The sequence below is a fragment of the Pholis gunnellus genome (assembly GCF_910591455.1).
Source record: "Pholis gunnellus genome assembly, chromosome: 22".
Taxonomy (NCBI): Eukaryota; Metazoa; Chordata; class Actinopteri; order Perciformes; family Pholidae; genus Pholis; species Pholis gunnellus.
Genome location: NC_136549.1, coordinates 16337285 through 16356906, shown reverse-complemented (window position 1 = coordinate 16356906; position 19622 = coordinate 16337285). Strand labels below are relative to the sequence as shown.

Genomic DNA, 19622 nt, shown 5'->3' with positions numbered 1-19622 from the left:
GAGTGTACTGTATTAATTGGTCACGTGCCTGTATATTAGGTTTAAACCACATCCGTCTGTCAATACTGGATGTTTATTAAAAATCGGATGTCAGCCAGACAGTGTTTTCCAGCAGTGACATGATGAATACGATGCAGGTTTAATTACGTACATATTGTGCTGCTGATCAATGTCGTCTGGGTTATAATGGACAGTTTTAATTTTCCCTGCTCTCTGAAGCTTCTCTGCGCTGCCAGGAGCAGTTTACTGGAGGCTGAAATCTCCAGAACTCCCAGTGAAGCATTTAATATTGCAGCCAGGACCTGAAGTTTCTGACTTTGTAGTTTCGTCTTTTAATCCTCGTGCCTAACGAGGGACATTTAAGGCTCTTTAATTTTTTTATTTTTTCAATCATTTTGGCTCAGTTTTTGGCAAGGGTGTGAGTTTTTTTTTTTCTTCTCAGCTCCAGTAATAAATCTATTATAAACTGTGTCGCCAAAATAGAGCCTCTCAGACCCAGAAGGACCAAAGTGTCCCCATAGAAATCCATCAAAACCACAATCTTTGATCCAGCGGCCATCGCAGCAGGAAATCATGCATTCTGGTCATTTTGGTCTTAATCGATGTGGATTTCTTTAATGTCTTAAGATTTTTTCATGCTGAATTTCCAAGAAACTTATGGGGCACAACTCTAATAAACCAAAAAAATGAGTGTTAATCAACTAAGAATTAATGTAAACAAACATTTAAAGGGCTAAAACTGAAGATCTATGAATATTTGGTGGTTCCTGGTTATACTACGTCAGTCTTTTGACGCAGACGTTATGTCCTATCAGAGCAACTTCTTTAAAGAGACGCACAAGGGTTAAGTCATATTCTTGGATTACAGCACCAACCCCGGGGCCTTGCCCGTCATAATACAAACCCTGTGATTGGTGGAGCTCATTGGCGCCTGACTGAGAGCAAGATATGAAGATAAAACATATTCTAAAATGAATGAATTCAGATTTAATTAATCTTGTTGAAGGTTGAAGAACCCTTGACTTTATTCTGCCCCCCCCCCTTCCTCCTTCTGAAACCAAACTAATGCCCTCACAGGCATCGGCAATCCACACGTGGTGATATTTGACTTCAACACCAGCAGCAGAGAGAGAGAAGCTGGGGAGCAGGAGGGACGACCGGACGGAACAGAGGGAAGGAGATTGTCGTGGTGTAGAAGAAGGCGATTTCATGTTCCTATAATGCTGAAACTGCTGCAGTAAGTGTCCTCCCCCAGGGCCGGTTCACACCTCCAACAAAGGGATAAGTGAGTAACCCTCACGGCGCAGGAAAACAGACCAAATTTAAACATACTTATTCCACGAGCAATTAACACGGTGGCTCTGTGCAAAAACAACAAGCTTGACTCTGAGTCGGGAACCCGAGCACAAATCCCGCTCACAGCTCTTTGTGGGATTCGCAGCATCCACCTCGTCCTTGCCCCGGAGGGTCCGTCCAGCCGATCCAACTCGGCAGAAAGCGAGCGGGCGCCGGCGCTCAACTGATGGGATTCCAGTTTAGGCGGCGCAGCCAAGAGGAGGAGAGGCGGCCAACAGCCGGAGCAGAAGGGATCTGGGGGCTTCTAAATATCCACCCAGGGGCTAAAAGAGCGAGCGAGCTCCAGCCCACTTCCTCCATCGCTCCCCTGGGCCTCAGCAGGGAACAATAGTGGAGAATGGAGCAGACAGCGTGAAAGAAAAAAACATTGCTACAGCATCAACACACACACACCTCTGTAGCCAAAGCGCATGCACGGGTTTCAAGATGTGCAGAAACTAGGTGCAAGCACGTAAACACTTTCTAAAGAGTTTTTGTCCTCGAGTGGCGCTGTAGAGTCTTGATTATTAAAACTATAAAACAAAATAATTATTTCACCACAATATAACTCCACTGATAACGGAAACACATTTCGCTACTACAGCTAATAATATTCTAGCTCCTATAATAATGTTTTTAGGAGATTCTTCCTTTGGCTGAACACAAATGATCACATCACAGCACCCGATGTGTTGACCAGGTGTGACCACATCGGTCCAATCGAGACTATTTAACGCCCCGTGGTTTCCAATTCCACAAATCACCAATTGATGATGTTTGTTCGGCCTCAAGGACACCAAACAATATATTCTCACTTTATTAAGGTGAAGCAAAAAAAGGCCTAAAACCCGGCAATGACTCAGCAATTTTGCACTTCCTGTTCCATCGTCTTGAAGTCAACGTTTTGTTTAATGCGTTTAATGTTGAAGCTTATACGTGTCGTAAAAGAAGGCGGTTGCTAACAAGTGGCTAAATGTTGAAAACGCCACTCGTCCTTCCTGTCATGTGACCGAGGTGGAGTTCATCTAAAGCCAAAACATTTGACTTCTGCTAACTGCATTCTTCATAAATCATATAAGTGTCATAAACGTTTTGTTTGCCACAGAGTTTATTTCCTGCAACAATCCAACATTGAACGGAAGAATCCCATTCGTCTTTTTGTCGAGGGAACCAGAGTGATGCTAACTTCCTGGTTGGCCTACAAAAGTACCCAGCATGCAAAATACCGGCAAACCTGAAACTGAAGCAGCTAAATGGAATCCAGCCATCATTCATTTCAATAACATCTCCAGTGATACAGTGGACTCTTCAATTCTTTGCGCAGTGTTTCACAAACCACAGTCAGTCGCTCACCTGCTCATACTCTGAGGCACTTTGCCCCTCGCATGCTTGCAAATGCACTGTGGCAGCAGTGCATCCCACTGATGTTCATACCAACTAGTGTATTCACACACACACACACACACACACACACAGGTCGGGGCGGGGCCGCCTCAGGGTGCTGCTGTAAGTGTGTGATTAGAAGAGAAAGTAGGCAGAGGAAGAATCCAGGACACGCACTCACCCCTGTTAAGGTCTTTATGTTATGCAGTGCATTCTGGGCTTCAAGGGCAGCTTTCCTTGTGTAAAACGTGACAAAACAGCAGCCTGGGGAGAGAAAGAGAGACACAGAGAGAGAGAGAGAGAGAGAGAGAGAGAGAGAGAGGGGTGATGAGCAGGAGGAGCAACAAAGAGCAGTTTCTCTATTCATCTCCTTGGCATCACCTGTCGACACTGGCAGAGGCTGAGTGAATGTTAAGGACGAGACATCAGAGCGGAGAGAAAAGCTTTTTTTTGGGGGGGGATTTGTTTCAGTGCTGATGACTTGAGGAAGTGAGCGTGCAAACAATGCAGAGACACAGAAGGGTTGTCTCTTCATTAATCCGCTGCAGTAATCTGTGTTTACTCACTCGTTCACTGAGGAAAGTATTTAGTCATTTGTGTGTCTCTCACTGGTTCACACACACGAGGGCTATTCAGCCGTCTCGCACATCAAAAACATTTTTGACATTGTTATCATGAATACTTTCACACAGTACGTAAATATTATGTGGCGATAAAAATGCTTTTTTTTCCTCCAGAACGCGGTGTATTTTCCTGAGCTTTCGCACCGCGAACAAAAAAGATATAACGGACAGTCCGAAGCCTTTATTATAATAAACTTTATGTCTCTTTTCAGTCTTGACAAAGGCAGCGCAGAGCAGATCCACTCCTTACCTTCTTGCCTTTCACAATAAAAGACTATACACTGCGTAACTGTTTACCTGAGAAAAAATTCACTCAGAGCATTTCGTAAAAAAGGAAATTCAATAAAACAGCTTGCAGCAGTTCAGGCGATGCAACAGTCGTTTCTGCAACTGTCGCAAATTCACATCGCCGCTGGTACGACTAGTTTTGATGAACAACATTCACATTTTTCTTGTTGGGCATTCAGCTGATTTAGTGATGAGCAGATGAAAAGACGTCCAGGTTTAAACGTGACAACGTTTGTGAAAATGTGAAACATCTCGGTGACGAATAAATGTTGTTTCAACAGCATTTTAAATGCAAAGTACAGTCTGATTATCTGGCCACTTTAAAAAGAAAAAAAGGTATTTTCCCCGTGATTTGAACATCCTTGAAAACCTTAAAATGAGCAAAAGCTCACCAAGTTGCCCACTCACTCACATACAGTACACTCAAACACACGTGCACACACAAACACAGCGAAGGAAAGGATTTCGCCTCTTCCTTAATCTGTGTGTAATCCCTGCACAGTGGGGCGGTCGTGGGTCGCTCTCAAGTCAGCCCGCAAACCTGCAGAGTCAGGCAAAATAATCAGCAGGAGGATATTCAGGGCCAGACACTGAGGTGTGACTCCTCACTTCTTCCTCGCATGAAGAGCAGCCGTCGAGAAAACATTTGTAAAAATCACGGCCTTTAGTCTGTGTTTGTGTCCTTGTGACTGAGACTATACAAGACCGAGGAGGACGGACGGATGAAGACTGATTGAGACAACCGTAAAATATGGTGAGTGAGTGAGTTCACCGAGAGAACGAATATGAAGCCCTGAGATTCGTGATGCATCATCGGGAATATTGGAAACCTGTGTTTCAAGTGACGCCATGACCTCAAGCACAGCATCTGTTTTACGCTGTTCTGTGTGAACACGAACACTTGTGAATGATGGAGCCTTGATGGACGGTTAGGCACAGACCAATAGCCATATTTGAGAGATTAAATTTTTTTTTTAAATCAATATATCATCCCATAGTTCCGACGAGCCGGTGGAGCCGGTAGTATTCAAGAGAGAAAATTAAAAACGTCCGAAATTAAAGTCGTAAATTTGGAAGAAAAATTAGATTTTCTCTGAGATCAAAGTGGTGAATTTACGGGCGAAAAATTCATAAATGGACAAAAAAAAGCCTCAAATATTCTCTGAGGTTGTAAAGTCATAAATTTGTGAGAATTTCTTTTTATTAGATTCTGAATATTTGTGGCATGTCTCTAAATTTAAAAAGTGAAATGATTAATTGATTAACACAGATGTCCTCAAATTGAATGTATTCGTCATTTTAGTTTTTTTTTCCAGCATCCCAAAATTAAAGAGTGAAGACGTTTCCGTCACAGTTAGTGGTATTTTCTTTTTAATTCCTAAGGGCCACAGGTAACATGTTCTATAGTTCTTGTGGATATAATACAATCTCTCGTAAATTTGCTTTACTTCTCATAATTATTACTACTTCGTACCTTCGACGGCCCGAACACGTTATCGTTATAGTTGCATTTGAACATAAACACATCATGTAAGCAAAGATTTTGGATAAAGATCCTTTAACTCTGGTTATTAATGTGACTAAGTCACTGTGTGCACTTATTGTGACACGCTCCAGCTGAAATAAACCGGTTGATCAAACTGTGTAATGGAGACTAAACAGCCCGCTTTGATACAGTGGTATGAATGTATTTACAGGTTGAAGGAAAAACAAATCAAGTGCAACAAGCTAAGTATTCATATTTTCCATTATTTACAATCAGTCCTTGTTGACTTGGTTAATAAGGTTCATTCATCATCCTCCGGTGAGCCGCCGGTTCTGTGCAGACTTAAGCTTCTTCTTCTTCTTCTTCTTCTTCTCCCCTCCAGCTGCTGCAGGTGCATATGTTTGGACCGTCTGCCTCCGGCGCCGCTCATCTGTTCAATCCGTCGTGTTATTTATTTGTCCAGAAACGAGCCGAGTTGCACCGTTGTTTACGTCTGCTTTGTTGGCTTCTCCGTTGTTGTTTACGGCATTAAATCAAGCTCTGCGGCGGTTCCGCTGCCCACATCGCACACATCGGCCCCGGTGACACCTGCCCTGCAGTGCATCTTATTGAAATCCAACAGTGAGCATCTGGAGCGGATTTGGCATCCGAATCCCACGGTCCCTTTGATGGGGGCCGGGAGCGTAATGGATCTGAATTCCTGCGGTGTCCTCTGGGTGCCACGGCTGTTGAAGACTTGGCCCTTAGCCTGGTGTTCGGCGACGTGATCGGTGTTGAGATTCAGATGCTGCGGCGCTCGTGTGTTAGTTACTCCCAGCTTAAGGCTCTCTCCTTCTACGAAACCCCAGCGTGAAAAGGCAGCTCCGGGTGTCGCTTCGCTAAACCCCTCAGCCCGCCACTTCTACTATCAGTTTTCATTTAGCACCGAGAGTTTCACACCAGCTTCTACGAGTTAAAGGCACGGAGATAAGACGGGGAATTAGTCACGACTGACAGACGATCACTGGGTGAAGAAATTCAGAGAATTTATTCCATGTAGGTCACCAAACTGATATGGCTTTTAAAGTGGCGGCTTCCACTTAGTGTAGGTCTCTGGCACTTCAGCGTTGTCTTTTCATCATCATGATGAAAACTGGACTCACGGAGGTTAAAGTTGATGAAGGAGCACTAATATTCTTAAGTTAAAGCATGAACGCGAGTATGGAACAGTGACAGAGAAGCTAAATAAATATTAGCACACTTAAGAATCTAAAGTAAAAGTTATCTGTGAGTGTTATTAAACTGAAAATCCTTTCCAATGAAAGTTGAAAAAACTAATAAAACCACAAATCCTTACTTTTATATTTACACGTTAGATTCTCCAACCTCTTTCCCTTTCAGAACTCCGACCATTCCTGTGAAATTAGCCTAAAACGCCGATCCATTGCATGCCCGAACTAAACCGAAAGCTGCTCTTGAACCACAGTCAGAATCACTGTCAGTGCTGCTGACACACTGAAGTAGACGGGCGTTTGAATATTTCCTTTAAAACAAAAGCCTGCAGATGACTATAGATTCGACGTATTAGCTGAGAAACACAATGGGACCACATGATGAAGAACTACCTCGTCATATTTCAAATTAGATAACAATACCAGAGGAAACGGTCCTGGTTTTGTCTTGAAATCTACCCGCCGAAGCAGCACATCGCCTCATACAAACACTACATTTAAATCCTCATTACCGGCTAATTACTGTGGACTTCTGCTCACCTTGAGGCTGAGCTGAGCTCCGTTTGGAGCGATGCGAGGTCATGCGAGGTCACTATGAAGTACACGAACAACCCTCATTAACAACGGAGACTAGTACACACATATTTCACACGTGGCCTTTTGTGGCTGAACACAAAGGGTGCAGGTAACCGAACCGTCTCTGCCAACGCTGAGAAAGTTTACCGCAGCATCTCTACGACAAAGACAACACTTCCTACCTGCCAAGTCGTAAGCCGTCTGCTCTCCATATTAAATAACAAAGAAGGCACACTGGCAGCGCTGAATGGAGCACGGCTAATAAAAAACAACAGCAAAGCTGTTCCGCTCTACCAGGTGAAAGACAACTGAGAGGATCGGAATGACAACACCTGTGCAGGTGTACCCTGGCTATATGTCAAGAGTTTTATAGAACCAGTGACCCAGTTTAAATCCTGCTTCCCTGTGTTAATTAACTGTGTGTATATATTGCATCAAAGCCCAGTCTTTCTCTTCCTGCAAAACGCTTTCAAACGTGGGATGACTTGTGCCGTTTACTAAATTTCATCCAATCAAATGAGACTTTTGGTCGACTAGCTAGCCACACCGGAGAGTAGTAGCTAACAGATCAATACGGAGAGAGACAGGAAGATATGTGTGTGTGTGGGTATCAGTGGGAAAAAACAACTGTGAGTCTTACTCATTTAAAGGAAACTCAGCTGACTTTCAATCATCTCTTTGTCACTGCAGCGCAATTATATATGTAAGTACACTTACAATGCGAGTCCTGGGCTGACTAAATACACACAGAAGTGTGTATTAGCCTGCATCACGGCTTCAATGTGAGGCTTCCTGCACGCATGGTGCAGGAAGAGTCTTTTAGCATCGCTTCAGTGTTGCGCACTATAGTTCTATTATAATTCCTATTGCGCCATGTGTTCAAGCTCCGGCCACCAACGGCACCGCACGAGTCTAGGCTGATAGAACCCGCGCGCCGTGAATTACGATGGGTGGCATTCCTTAGCATATCTGTACATGGGAGGGTTAGCTGTTTTTTGGTGTTAGCATTAGCGATTCTGACAGTTTATATAATGTGCAAAGGGGGGAAAGGCTGGCTGTTCGCGCCGCGTCGCGCCGCTGTGCGTTGTTGTGATTCCCGCGGCGTACAGCCGGGGCCCGGGAGCGCACGCCGGCGTGTGACGGATCGTCCCAGGTGGTGGGCTGTCAGGACGAGGATCAAAGAGCAGAGGAGTGGACCTCACACACACACACACACACACCAACACACACACATTTACACACACAGGCACGTTCCCTGCACCTGTTTAAGAGTCAGCACACTCGCCGCTCACACACACAAAGCAGCAGAAAGCCAATAAGAGCGTGCATATTATTTTAAGCGCACATCAGCATGTGGGCTTTTTTATTTTTTATTTACAGAGAGACGTACCTATGCGACAACCTTGAAAGAAAAAAAGGTGCTGCAGACGAGCATGAATAAGCTCTTTCCATCAATCTGTGTTTCTCTTTTTCTCGCAGCACAAACATTTACCTGAAGGCCGAGAGAGGCCCCCGAACGGGGGAGTTACACTCTCTGCTTGTGCTGTTGAGGAGGGACACTCAAAAAACACACACACCACAGATGTGCACACACACTCCCACAAAGGGAGAGAAAATCTATTAGACGCTGATCTGTGTGTGTGTGTGTGTAACAGAAAGAGTATGAGGCAGACGGAGAGGACGTGGGAAAGGAGGGCAGAGACAAAAAAAAAAAAACGAGAGAGAGAAGAAGAAGAAGAAGAAGAGGGGAGGTGAGCGGAATAGAGAGCAGAGGAGGGAGATGCCTGTTCATAAATGCTTCATGGCTGCTGAAGGGGGCCTTTGACTGAGTGAAGACCCACGGCGCCCCGCCTCTGTCAACACGTCTACCTCCTCCAACAACAGGTCGACCCCCGGGCTCAAGACAGCAGGGCTGCAGAGGAGCTGGCGTGTTGAGGAGGAGCTTTTTTTTAAGTCTCCCGTATTGGTATTTCAGGTCGATATAGTGCGGCGTGCTGCTGCAGCCCGCCGCCACAACTTTCCTTTCCTTTGTACATTTAATTATTTAATATCTTTTTGTTGTAATTTTTCCCATTTAAGATGGAACATCCGAGTCTCCCCCCCCGGCCAGAGAACAGGTGGACGGGTCATCTTAGCTTCAGCAGCAACTAATCTACTTTGAAGACTTTCATTAGTCGGGGTTTTTCACTGCAGAGTGTCCCCGTCTGTTCTACAGACTTTCTCTTCTTTTCAGACACATTGTTAATTGGATTCTCGTGCTTTTTTAGTCAGACGTGTTGTTGGAGTTTAACAGTAACTGTGAAATCAGGAGAGTCAGCTCGTTTACGCTACACAGGAACAAACAGCAACACGTGTTACTAGCTACCGGATCCCTACATCCTGCCTGATCACTACTGCACATGTGCAAACTAGCACCACACACCTGTGCTTAATTGAGACACATTTTCCTCCCTCATAATGCCACACAGGGTTCAACAAATCAGTGTTGAAATCGTAAGGAGAGCTAGTTAGCTGTTAGCAGCCGGTGGGCTAGATAACGGAGCTAACCGCTAACGTATGGAGGTTGCATCGAGTTGCATTACGATGCGTTCAAGTTCTATTCAGTAAATATCGGTATTGGGTGAAGGTGAATTATAACGCCTGTCACTATATGTTGAAATGTAGATTTTGGGGTACTTTATTTATTGCGTTCATCACAGGCTCCACATCTGGCCAGTTAGCACCAAAAGGATTTATTTGAATAATATTTTGAGATCTGTGGACGTAAAATTATCCGGTAATTCGTAAAGAAATCGTGTGAAAAAGCGGTGTAAAAAAATAAACACAATTGTTGTGTTTTTGTGTCATATCTTTCCTGTTTTCCTTTCCCCGCAAACCTGCAGGTCAGTGACGGCAGCTCTTCTCAAATGTTTGGGGGCCGAATCAGCGCAGACGGAGGCAGACGGAGGGTGAAAGAAGGAGCAATGCCCTGCAGTCCTGCAGAATGGCAGCATGGTTTATTAAAAGGGGGAGAAAAACAGAGGCGAGCAGGAGAGGGGGGGGGGGGGGGGGTGTATCAGAGCGCTTCACCCTTAGCCCTCTCACCCGCGGCTGGCTGCAACCACCGGCGGTGACTCCCTCTCTCCCTCCATTACTCCGCTGCCTTTTCCTTCCCCTCCACACACCTTCTGACCTCTGGGGTTCCACTCAACCGCTGACCCCACATTAACTAAACTCTGCCACAATTACTGCTCGCACAGGCCTGTGGGGTGGCACGGGATACAAACTCCACCTCGCTCTACTCCCCTGCCCCTCTCTCTCTCTCGCTGTTCTGTGAAAAATGCCCTTAATGTGTATAATTTATGTGTGTCAAAGAGCCGCTGAGTGACAGCAGGGAAACGGGGGGGGGGAGAAAGAAAACGACAGAGAACACATTTTGAATTTGACAGCGCAATAAAGAACAGATTGTCAGATGGAAAAAATAGGGAGAGGATGAGTGGATGGCTTCAAACAATGCCGCATCTCTGACGGGCATTTGGCTGACGTTCTAATCCTGTCGACGCAGGAATCGGTCCAGCTCGCAGCACTTCGCAAATCTATACAATCCACTGGTTACTTTGGTGGAAAAGCACCAACGTCGCCAACCCCCCCCTCCTTTCACAAAATCCTCCCCCTCGATGCAAAGACAACACTTTCCGAAAAAAATCCAAAGCCGCTTTCTGGCTGACCCCCGAAGAGCTCGGAGAGGAGAAACATAAAAAAATCCCAGCTCTGCAACTTCGCTTATCACCGAGCAACTCTCTCTGTCGCTGAGGCATGCAAACGTGTAAACATAAAGGTGGAGGAGAATCCACACACAAGCAGACTCCCATTAAAAAAATCCACCTGCAGCTGCTCTCTAATTGGGGCCTGGGTATAGCCGGCTGAGGAAAAAAAAGCTAACGCCTAGTTAAAGGCGATATAATTGGCCGCTCTGCTTTAGGAAAGAATGAAATAAACGAGTCCTCCGTCTCAGGTCGGCCCCCGTCTCAACTGGATCCATTAGAGCAGATAATTGTCTTGGACGGCGGAGCGTTCGCTCGCCGTTGCCACAGCCGAGCGAGAGGAAACGGTTGGCTCGCCGTCTCAAAGCGGACGTCTGGTGTGGGGTCCCTGAACGCGGCGTCGGAGCGGCCCGGGGCAGGCTGGGAGATCTTCATCTGAGCAGTGATCGGAAATCAAATGCTGTAATCTGCCCGTTGGTGCGTTTATATCTCCAGGCTTCTTTTTATCTTCTTTAGCTATCGCGATGACATTTCAGGTTAGAGGAGATTATAAACTATGGGTTTGATGTAAAATGTATTTTAGATGTCATCGATTGGCCGTCTTTTGTTTTGAAGGTGGTTTGTATGAGGGAGCGAGGAGCATTTATTGCACTTAAAGAGGAAGATCTTCGACATTCTTCGTGTCGGTCTTTGGTGCTAAACACTCGCGGGCTGTGATGTGGCTCCCGCTCTTCCCCAGAGATCGGCTGTCAATCAAACCGGGTCGGTGGCTGCGCGTCGTCTCTGTTCTCGGATCAGATTTATTTATTTTTTTACAGGTGGCCATGTTTTCCTTTTTGTGTTGCAGTTTGTGCAGCAACACAGAGCAGAACATGGATATTCCTTCATGAGAATACATCATCGATTATTGGTTTATCACAACAGTGAGAGGGAAGTGAAGGAAACATCTCACTGTGACAAGTTAGATGTTCAACTTAAACTGCAATTATTTTCAATAAAAATAATGAAAATAATCCTGTTTCAGTCAAACCAACCAAATCAAGTCTTCCACAGACACAATGACCCATTTAAGCTCATATTTAAGAACATACTACATCAGATTTATACCAAACATTACTGAGTAATATTCAAATATAATGATGTCATTATATTTATTGATAACAGCTTCATTTGGCCTCCAGGTAACGTTAGAAACATGAAAGTCTCTCTCTAGAGGCAGTGTTTGGTTTGTCCGCTCTGGGCTGCCGTAGGAACATGGCGGACCCGCTCCCTAAGTAGATACGAAGGGCTCATTCTGAGCTAATGAACACTCAACCGTTCTTATTTTCGGATGATAATACACCAATAAAACATAGTTATGAATATTCCTGAAATGTTACACGCAGGACCTTTTAAAGGAACAGTTCCACCGTTTGGGAAATACGTTTGTTTTCGCTGTAGAGCTGGAATCTCTCACCTACGCTCTGTGTTAATTGACAGCAAGTCCTCACAACTAAACGACCAGACGGCGGTATTAATCTTCTCATCTAACTCTCCGGCCCAAAAAAGCAAATACGAGTATTTACCAAAGAGTCATTTCTCTTTAAAAATCCATCCATACATGATTCACCACAAGGTTTCCATTCAGATCCAGCTGCACACTGTTCATTTCTCTTGAATTACGTCGTGATTTATGTTGTTATTTTTTGAATAATTTCCAGGCCTTGTTGTGCACAGCGACTGTTATGCAGGAGATCGTCTGTTAATGAAGACATTAAACTTATTCTGTGCATGTGTGAACTTAAGTGTGTGTGTGTGTGTGTGTCTCGGCGGCTCATGTGGGCTTGCTGTATCATTAAGATAAATGACATTGCGCGTCCCCTGCCAAAACACACACACACACACACACAGCAACAAACCCGTCATGGCGCTTAAGGTTGTGTTTTAGCAAAAGGACCATTTTCTGTTTACCCCTCTGGCTCTCTTTGTCTCGTTCTCTCTTTATCTCTCCCTCCATCTCTATCTCTCTCTTTCAGCACAAAATGCCAAATTGCTCCATTTCTCACTCGCCTCCCCTCCTCCCCGGCTCATCCACTCATCTGGTTATTAACTCCAAACACATTAAACCAACAGTGGCGCCGCGATATTCCCCAGACTGTCCTAGTCGGGAGTAAAAAGCCCGAATGCACACACCTGGGTCAAACTGCGAAATGGATTCCACACGACGCACAATGGCGACACGATTTAATGCTTCAGGGCCAGAAACAACTAATCTGGGATATTATATATTATAAAGGCTTCTCGCTAACCTGAATTATTTGCAATATGGATTTTTGCAGGCTGATGCATTTGGAGTGAGGATATCCCTTCATGCCAAAGATATTCAGACTTGTGTTTGCTGGAGGAATTGTATCCTCGTCAGGCTGAAGAAGCCTCTCAAACAGCACTCGCGACCGCCGTGTGACGCCAGAGGATGACAATAATAAAACAGAAGGATTACGCTGATCCGCAGATATCCACTTTGCGGTTTTGACGTGCAGGAACTGTGCTCCAGCCGCAGCTCTGAGCGAGCATTAAGTCTTTGGGGTTTTTATCTTCCACTTCCTGTAATTAATCAGTAATTTATTCATAGCTGTCCGAGTCCAATGTCTGCCCAAGTCTGATTGCCATTTTAAAACAATATTTTAGAGCAAAGCGGACACGCTGGTTCAATCGAATGAACAGAAACCGGATAGCTTTGAGTCAGAGACTGATGTGGACATGTAGGTCATGTACATGTAGGTATGCAAGTCGACCTGATGACCCGTGTTCCCATGAGAACCTCTGTGATCTACGACGTGTTTGCACATCGTAGATCATGTCGTTTTACTCCCGATTTTGCCTCGAGTAGACTTAAGTTAACGCTTATGTTTCATCTTTATTTAGGTAGATGAATCTGGAGTTTCGCCCACATCCTCTAACGTTAAACTCCTGTTTGCAGAATAATGGAAAACGCTCACTTGCGCTTCAGTTCATAAACCTCGTCTTTACCCGCCGCCATCAACAGGCTCACTCCTCGGCTACTTCCGTCGAAAAAACCCCCCCAATGTGTTTAATTATTTTTTACCAGTTGCCTGATCGATCAAGATGAAATGCTAGATTTAAAAGCCCGACGTGGCATTTTACATGAAAGCAGGAACTCTTTCTCGTTGGTCTGCATTTACACCAAAGCTCCAGCTTCTTCACATCTACTCTGAGAACAAAAACAGAGAAGTTCTTCTTCCTCACAAATCACGGAAAGACTGAATCTCGACCTGCAAAGTTGGGACGAGGCTCAGTCTCCATAAATGTACGAGTTGAACATTTCCTTTAGCATCCCGCGCTGTGAATGAATGTTTACCATGTTGTGCTGTTTTTTTGTCTTTTTTGTTGTCGACGCTCTTTTCTGGACCCGCTAATGAGGATCCAAACAGAAAACCCAAAGACATAAACAGAGAAGTTGTAAAGCCTCGTAGCTGCGGCTACGAGGAAAACTTTTCTTCTCTTCGTCTCAGTGGGACTAACAAGCTCATTTAAATCAAAACTGCTGTTTCACGCAGAAATAAAAGGGGGAAAGTGCCGCTGGGTCGCCGCTGGGTCATCAGAGCGAAGCTCATTTGCCCCCCAAAATGGCCGAGCTGCTTTTCAAACAACACCGTCGCTAATTTAAAATAAACACGCCGAGGGAAGAGAGAAGGGGCCACAGTTTCCCTGACACCGGTAAAATTACCGTCGGTGAAACCGGCGAGGGGGCCGTTGCGGCTCCCTGGAGTTGAGCGGGGTGCAGACGAGGCCACGCGGCTTACTTAAACAACAACAACGGCGCTCAAAGCCGGCGAGTAACAAGGCCAGTAAGAGCCCAATCATATGCTACATTTCCTCTTAAAAACACTCCACCTTGCAGGCAGCACAGCGAGAAAAATAAATAAAAGCGAGGCGTACGGAGGGAGATTGTCGTAGGAGAACAAAAATAAAAAGGGATGGTAGGTGGCTGTGTGTGTGTTTGATCTCCGGCAGAAGTGGCGGTGAGTGAGACTCTTGACTCATCAGCCATGAAAACAACTCATTTCAAGGGTAGTGAAGATGGAGCAGGAGATTTGAGGAAGCTGTAGGAAAGGAGGAGGAACTTTGGCCTTGTGTTTTATTTTCTCCTCTTCCTCCTCAGACGCGGCAGAGAGAGAGAGAGAACGAGGGAGGGAGAGGAGTCATCTCAAGGCTAAAAGACTCACAAACACAAAGCGCATGACAAGTGTGTTGGTGTGCTAAAGAAAAAAATAAATAAAAAGAGTTGATTTGGGTCTTGGCAGAACGCTGTCTCGAGGCTTTCATAAGCTCATATGACTCAGTCAGAGAGAGAGAGAGAGAGAGAGAGAGAGAGAGACTAAAAACAGTAGCAGACTGAGTGTGTAGGTGCAGAAAGGTTAACGACGCCACAGCTTTTAGCCAGCGAAAATTAAATTAAATTTCAGAACTCGACAGCGTGTCATCTAGAATTCCTGTCACCTCGGCTGCCTCTCCGGCCGTCCCCAATAAAGCATTCGGTCTGTAACGCATTATAAAGATACTTAGAATGCGTTATAATCTGATTATAACAATGTATCATCATCTTCGATCTTATTAGATTAGCTAATCAGGCGGCAAAACTACGGTTCTGACGAATGAAGCCAAAGTGGAAGCGTCTTAAAGCTGCATTCTGTTGTATAGAAGTCTATGAGAAAATGACTCTACTTCTCTCTTGATTTATTACCTCAGTAAACATTGTAAACATGAGTTTATGGTCTCAATCTCTAGTTTCAAGTCTTCTTCAATACAGCATGATGTTCATTTAGTAAATGATGGTCCATTTAGAGTCACACAGACCATAAAGCAGGGGATGCTTTAGGGGCGGGGCTACACAGTGATTGACAGGTCGTATACAGCGTCTCTAAGTCACGCCTCCTCAGTCCAAATATGGTCACTTCCTGTTCACTGGATCCAAAAAACCAAGATGGCGACGGCCAAATTGCAGAACCCGAGGCTTCAAAACATCAGTCCACAAACCAACAGGTGACGTCACGACGACTACGTCCACGTCTTAGTTAGTTAGTTTCACTGGTGCAAAACACCGTCAAAGTCAATCAATACATTAATCAGTCGATCACACTCATGGATCCATAACTCAAATCCATTTTTTCAGTCCGATGCGCGTTCACTTGCTTTATTCGCTTCATCGCCACTGATTCATATTTGGAAACTCCTCCTCAAGTTTGCTTTACAGTCGGATGGACGGACGCACCTCCCTCCCTCTCTCCCCCTTCCTCTCTCTCTCTTTACTTTCCTCCCACTCTGCGTGTCTCATCGGGAGCGCCATCGGCCCCCACTCCGGCTGATGCCTTGTTAATGTGGCAGCGCTATTGTCTGCCCGTTTCGTTGCTGGCGTCTCTTTTGTTTGCTCTCACACTTGACAAATTCATCAAAAAAAGGGGGAAAAAAAGAAAAGGAATCGGAGAAAATAGCGTTGAATCAAGCGGCGCTGCACAATTGACTGTTTAAGTCTGGCGAGGCGAGTCTTTGTCTTCAAATGGTGCACGAAATGTGTGTCATTTTGCACGTAGATCACTTGTTCTGCCTTTAACTAGGTGGGACGGCCCGACGGCTGCCGCTGTGTCACTGTGGAAGAGAACAAACATTCTGCTCTTCCTGCGTTTTTAATGTGTCTATCTGTGTATCTGCATCCATTCAAATCTTTTACGCTCGCAAAACAATAAAAATATCCCATTAAATGAAATTAACAGTGAGGAAGATTTTTATTCTGTCTGATGAAAGGAAAGGAAAGGAAACAAAGAAGGGAAACAAAGGAAAGTATAAAGAAAGACGGATAGAGGACGAAGACGAGGACAGGGAAAGAAGGATAGAAAGTAAAGGAATGAGGGTAAGAAGGAAGGAAAGAAGGTAGGAAAGAAACAAGAACGCAAAATAGAAAAGAGAAGGGACAAAGGAAGGAAGGAAGGAAGGAAGGATAGAAAGTATAGGAATGACGGAAAGAAGGAAGTAAAGAAATTAGCAAAGAAAAAAGAAAGCAAGATGGAAAAGAGAAAGGACAAAGAACAGATTGAAGGAAGCGAGGATTGAAAGTCAAGGATTGAAAGTCAAGGAATGAGAGTTAGGAGGAAGGGAAGAAATGGAAAAAGGAAGGAGAGAGGAACCAAGTAAGAAAACAATTACAGAGTCAAAGAGGACGAAAACAAGAAAGACTGAAAGAAAAAAGAAAACGGACAGAAGAGGAGGGCAGAAAGTGAACGAGTGAAACTAAATCTTAATCTGCAGTCATAAGATCTGACTTTGCTCCGGGCTTCAGATCAGAGCAGTCAAGTGAAACGTACAATATCTCCCGCTGAGAGGGAACCCGGTGGATCGTACCTTTGCTCTGTGGAGGGTTCTGGCTGCGGTCTCGGAGGATGTTGATCTGGTAGACGGCTCCGTACGGCTCAAACAGCTCCTTCAGCTCCTTCTCTGACCAGGAGCGCGGGATCTGGCCCACGAACATCTTGATGGCGTCCGGGTCCGGCTGGTCCGAATGCTCCAGCGCCCCGTTCATCTTCCCGGCCGTGCCGTTACTGTTGGAAGAGGCAGAGGAGAGAACGTTTAGGAGCTTTATTTATACCAACGACACCGGTAGGATTTAGACTCGTGGTCCCAGCAGCACTTTGTTGTTCGATAACACTTTTTGGGATAATTTAGCTTTGGGCTAAATTGGGAACTGTAACTGATGTGTAGCTGTAAAACCCATTCAGACACAGATAAACCTGACCGGGAAACAAAAACAGACATTCTGTACTTCCTAGAAACAACTTCTCCTAAAGGTGAGAGAATTTATTCCTTCAGTTTATCTGAAAAATCCAAAATAGCAGATTTCCCTGGACAAAATCATGAAGTACGCCCTCGGAGTTACATTATTATTTCAACGCACAATTACAAACTGTGGTGTAATTTTAACCAAATGAGAAAAACATCTCAGACAGGACCACTGTAGCTAATTAAAAATCGATATCTGGCCTCCAGGCCGTCACCAAAACCCTGAAACTCGCACTGATATAAATTCTCTGCACGCAGCAGTGAGGCACTGATATCCCTGAAGCTGGCATCTTCTATATATACTGACGGGACACATCAGGAAACTGACACATCACGCTGACCCTTAAAAGTGGATTTTTTGAAAATGAAGATGCGGCGACGGATATCCGCACCGTAGGCCTGAGTCCCGAGGACCTGCTGCCGTTACGCTGCATTGTGTGCAACGTTTGCACGAATGAGCGGCGGATCAGCAGCGTGGCGGCGTGGCGGACGGTGAGGTCGCACAGTGTGAGGGATTAGGATGCAGGACCAGTACAGCAAAACCTCCGGGCCCCTCTAACGGGACACAGGTGCTTCCACGCCGATCGCTCTGGTTCCACATCTGGAATGCGTATTTGGAAACGGCCGTTGAAGTGCTTTCCACCCATTTTCTTTTTTTTTTTTTTTAACCGCAGAGCTAGAAGACTTTATCTTCACAGAAACACACCGCGTCCGTCCAACGCGTTTTGGAGCGCTAACTACGGACGAATAAAGGCGAGTAAACGGCTTTCAGCGGCCCCCACGGAGACGAGAGCGGCACGCGAGCAGGCGGCGAGGCAAAGCGTGACTGTGTTTTTAGAGGACAACCACACGCAAACGGCTGCAAACACACACACACACACATCACTGCCATCAAGGCCTGTGGTCTATTTAAGATGGCTGAAAACCAATCCAATGAAACCAAAGTCAACGGCTGTGCTGTTTTATTGCTCTACTTTCCCTTTTGTTATTCTCGGCAGGAGAGAGAAAGAGCATTATCTTAAGAGGCGAAAACAAAACAAAGCCAAATCCCGAGCTTGGTTAGCTGACAACACTAATACCACCCTATAAAGCTCAGCGAGAGAGAGCGAGGGAGAGAGGGGAGGAAGGAGGGAGGGGAAGAGAGAGACAGAGAGAGAGTCTGGGAGGGAGGGGGAACTAAAAAAAAACAAAACATCCAGACCTTTGAATGTGAGCCATCCATCTTTTGCAGAAGGAGCCGAGGCGCTCGGCAGAAACGCCCAATTCTTTAAAGGACTTAAAGGACATGTCAAATAAAACGCCAGAACCGGAGAAGTCAACGAGCCAAACCGGTGCTAACAGTCCTTGAGGGCAGCAACCGCTCCTCGCTAAGCTGTCCGATAAATCGCAGGGCGGGTGGCGGGTGTGGGCCCCCCCCCCCCCCGACGCCTGGGGGAGCCCCCAAGGGTGGCGGTGTGGGGGGGAGAGAGAGAGGGAAGAGGGCAGTGGCGAGGAGTTACCGTCCCCTATCAGCGGCTGATGTTTAGGCATATAAACGTCCCCGGCAGGTCGCTGGGTTCAGACTAGCAGCACATCATCCCTTCACCCTCTGACACACACGTCAGCTGTGTGTGTGTGTGTGTGTGTGCAGAAAGAAAATAGCTGGAGACAATCCCTCATTGTTGGCTGTTTACGTGAGGCCTTCAGGGACCTCTAGGGACAATAGCCCGTCCTCCCCGTTAAGACAAAATGAATATGGGCGCACACTTTGGTCGGACGCAGAACCGCATGCTCAGCCCCCCCCCCCCCCCCCCCCCCCCCCAGAGGTGATTGGGAGAAATCGTGTGACTCTCCTCGCTACAAAGGAATGAGCACCTCTTCCAATTCGCCCCCGTGGCCAAGACTGACAAGGTGTTATTGCAAGCAGACAGAGCTTTAGCGTGCACGTGTGTGTGTGTGTGTGTGTGTGAAGCTCAGCGGGAGAGTGTCCTGGGGCTCGGATTAAGTCGTTGAGTGGATCTACTCGTGCCATAGCCTCTCCATCTCTCCCCCTTTCTTCCCCCCTCTTCTTTTTCTCCCCCTCCTCCCCCCCTCTCAATTTGAGCCAATTGTTTGCCTTAATGGCTTAACTATTGCTTCCATCACTCCGGTCTCCCTGCAGCACGGG

General features: G+C 45.8%; 1 protein-coding gene across 1 annotated transcript in view; it reads right to left on the bottom strand.

Annotated features, from left to right (window-relative positions):
• Window positions 1-19622, bottom strand: part of celf2 (cugbp, Elav-like family member 2) — a gene marked incomplete at its 5' end in the record, with an annotated part of 111236 nt that overhangs the window by 49174 nt on the left and 42440 nt on the right. The window contains 2 exons of the mRNA XM_079184090.1: window positions 2900-2982; window positions 17042-17238. Coding sequence (XP_079040216.1) covers window positions 2900-2982; window positions 17042-17238 — 280 coding nt within the window. The remainder of the gene's footprint in view (window positions 1-2899; window positions 2983-17041; window positions 17239-19622) is intronic.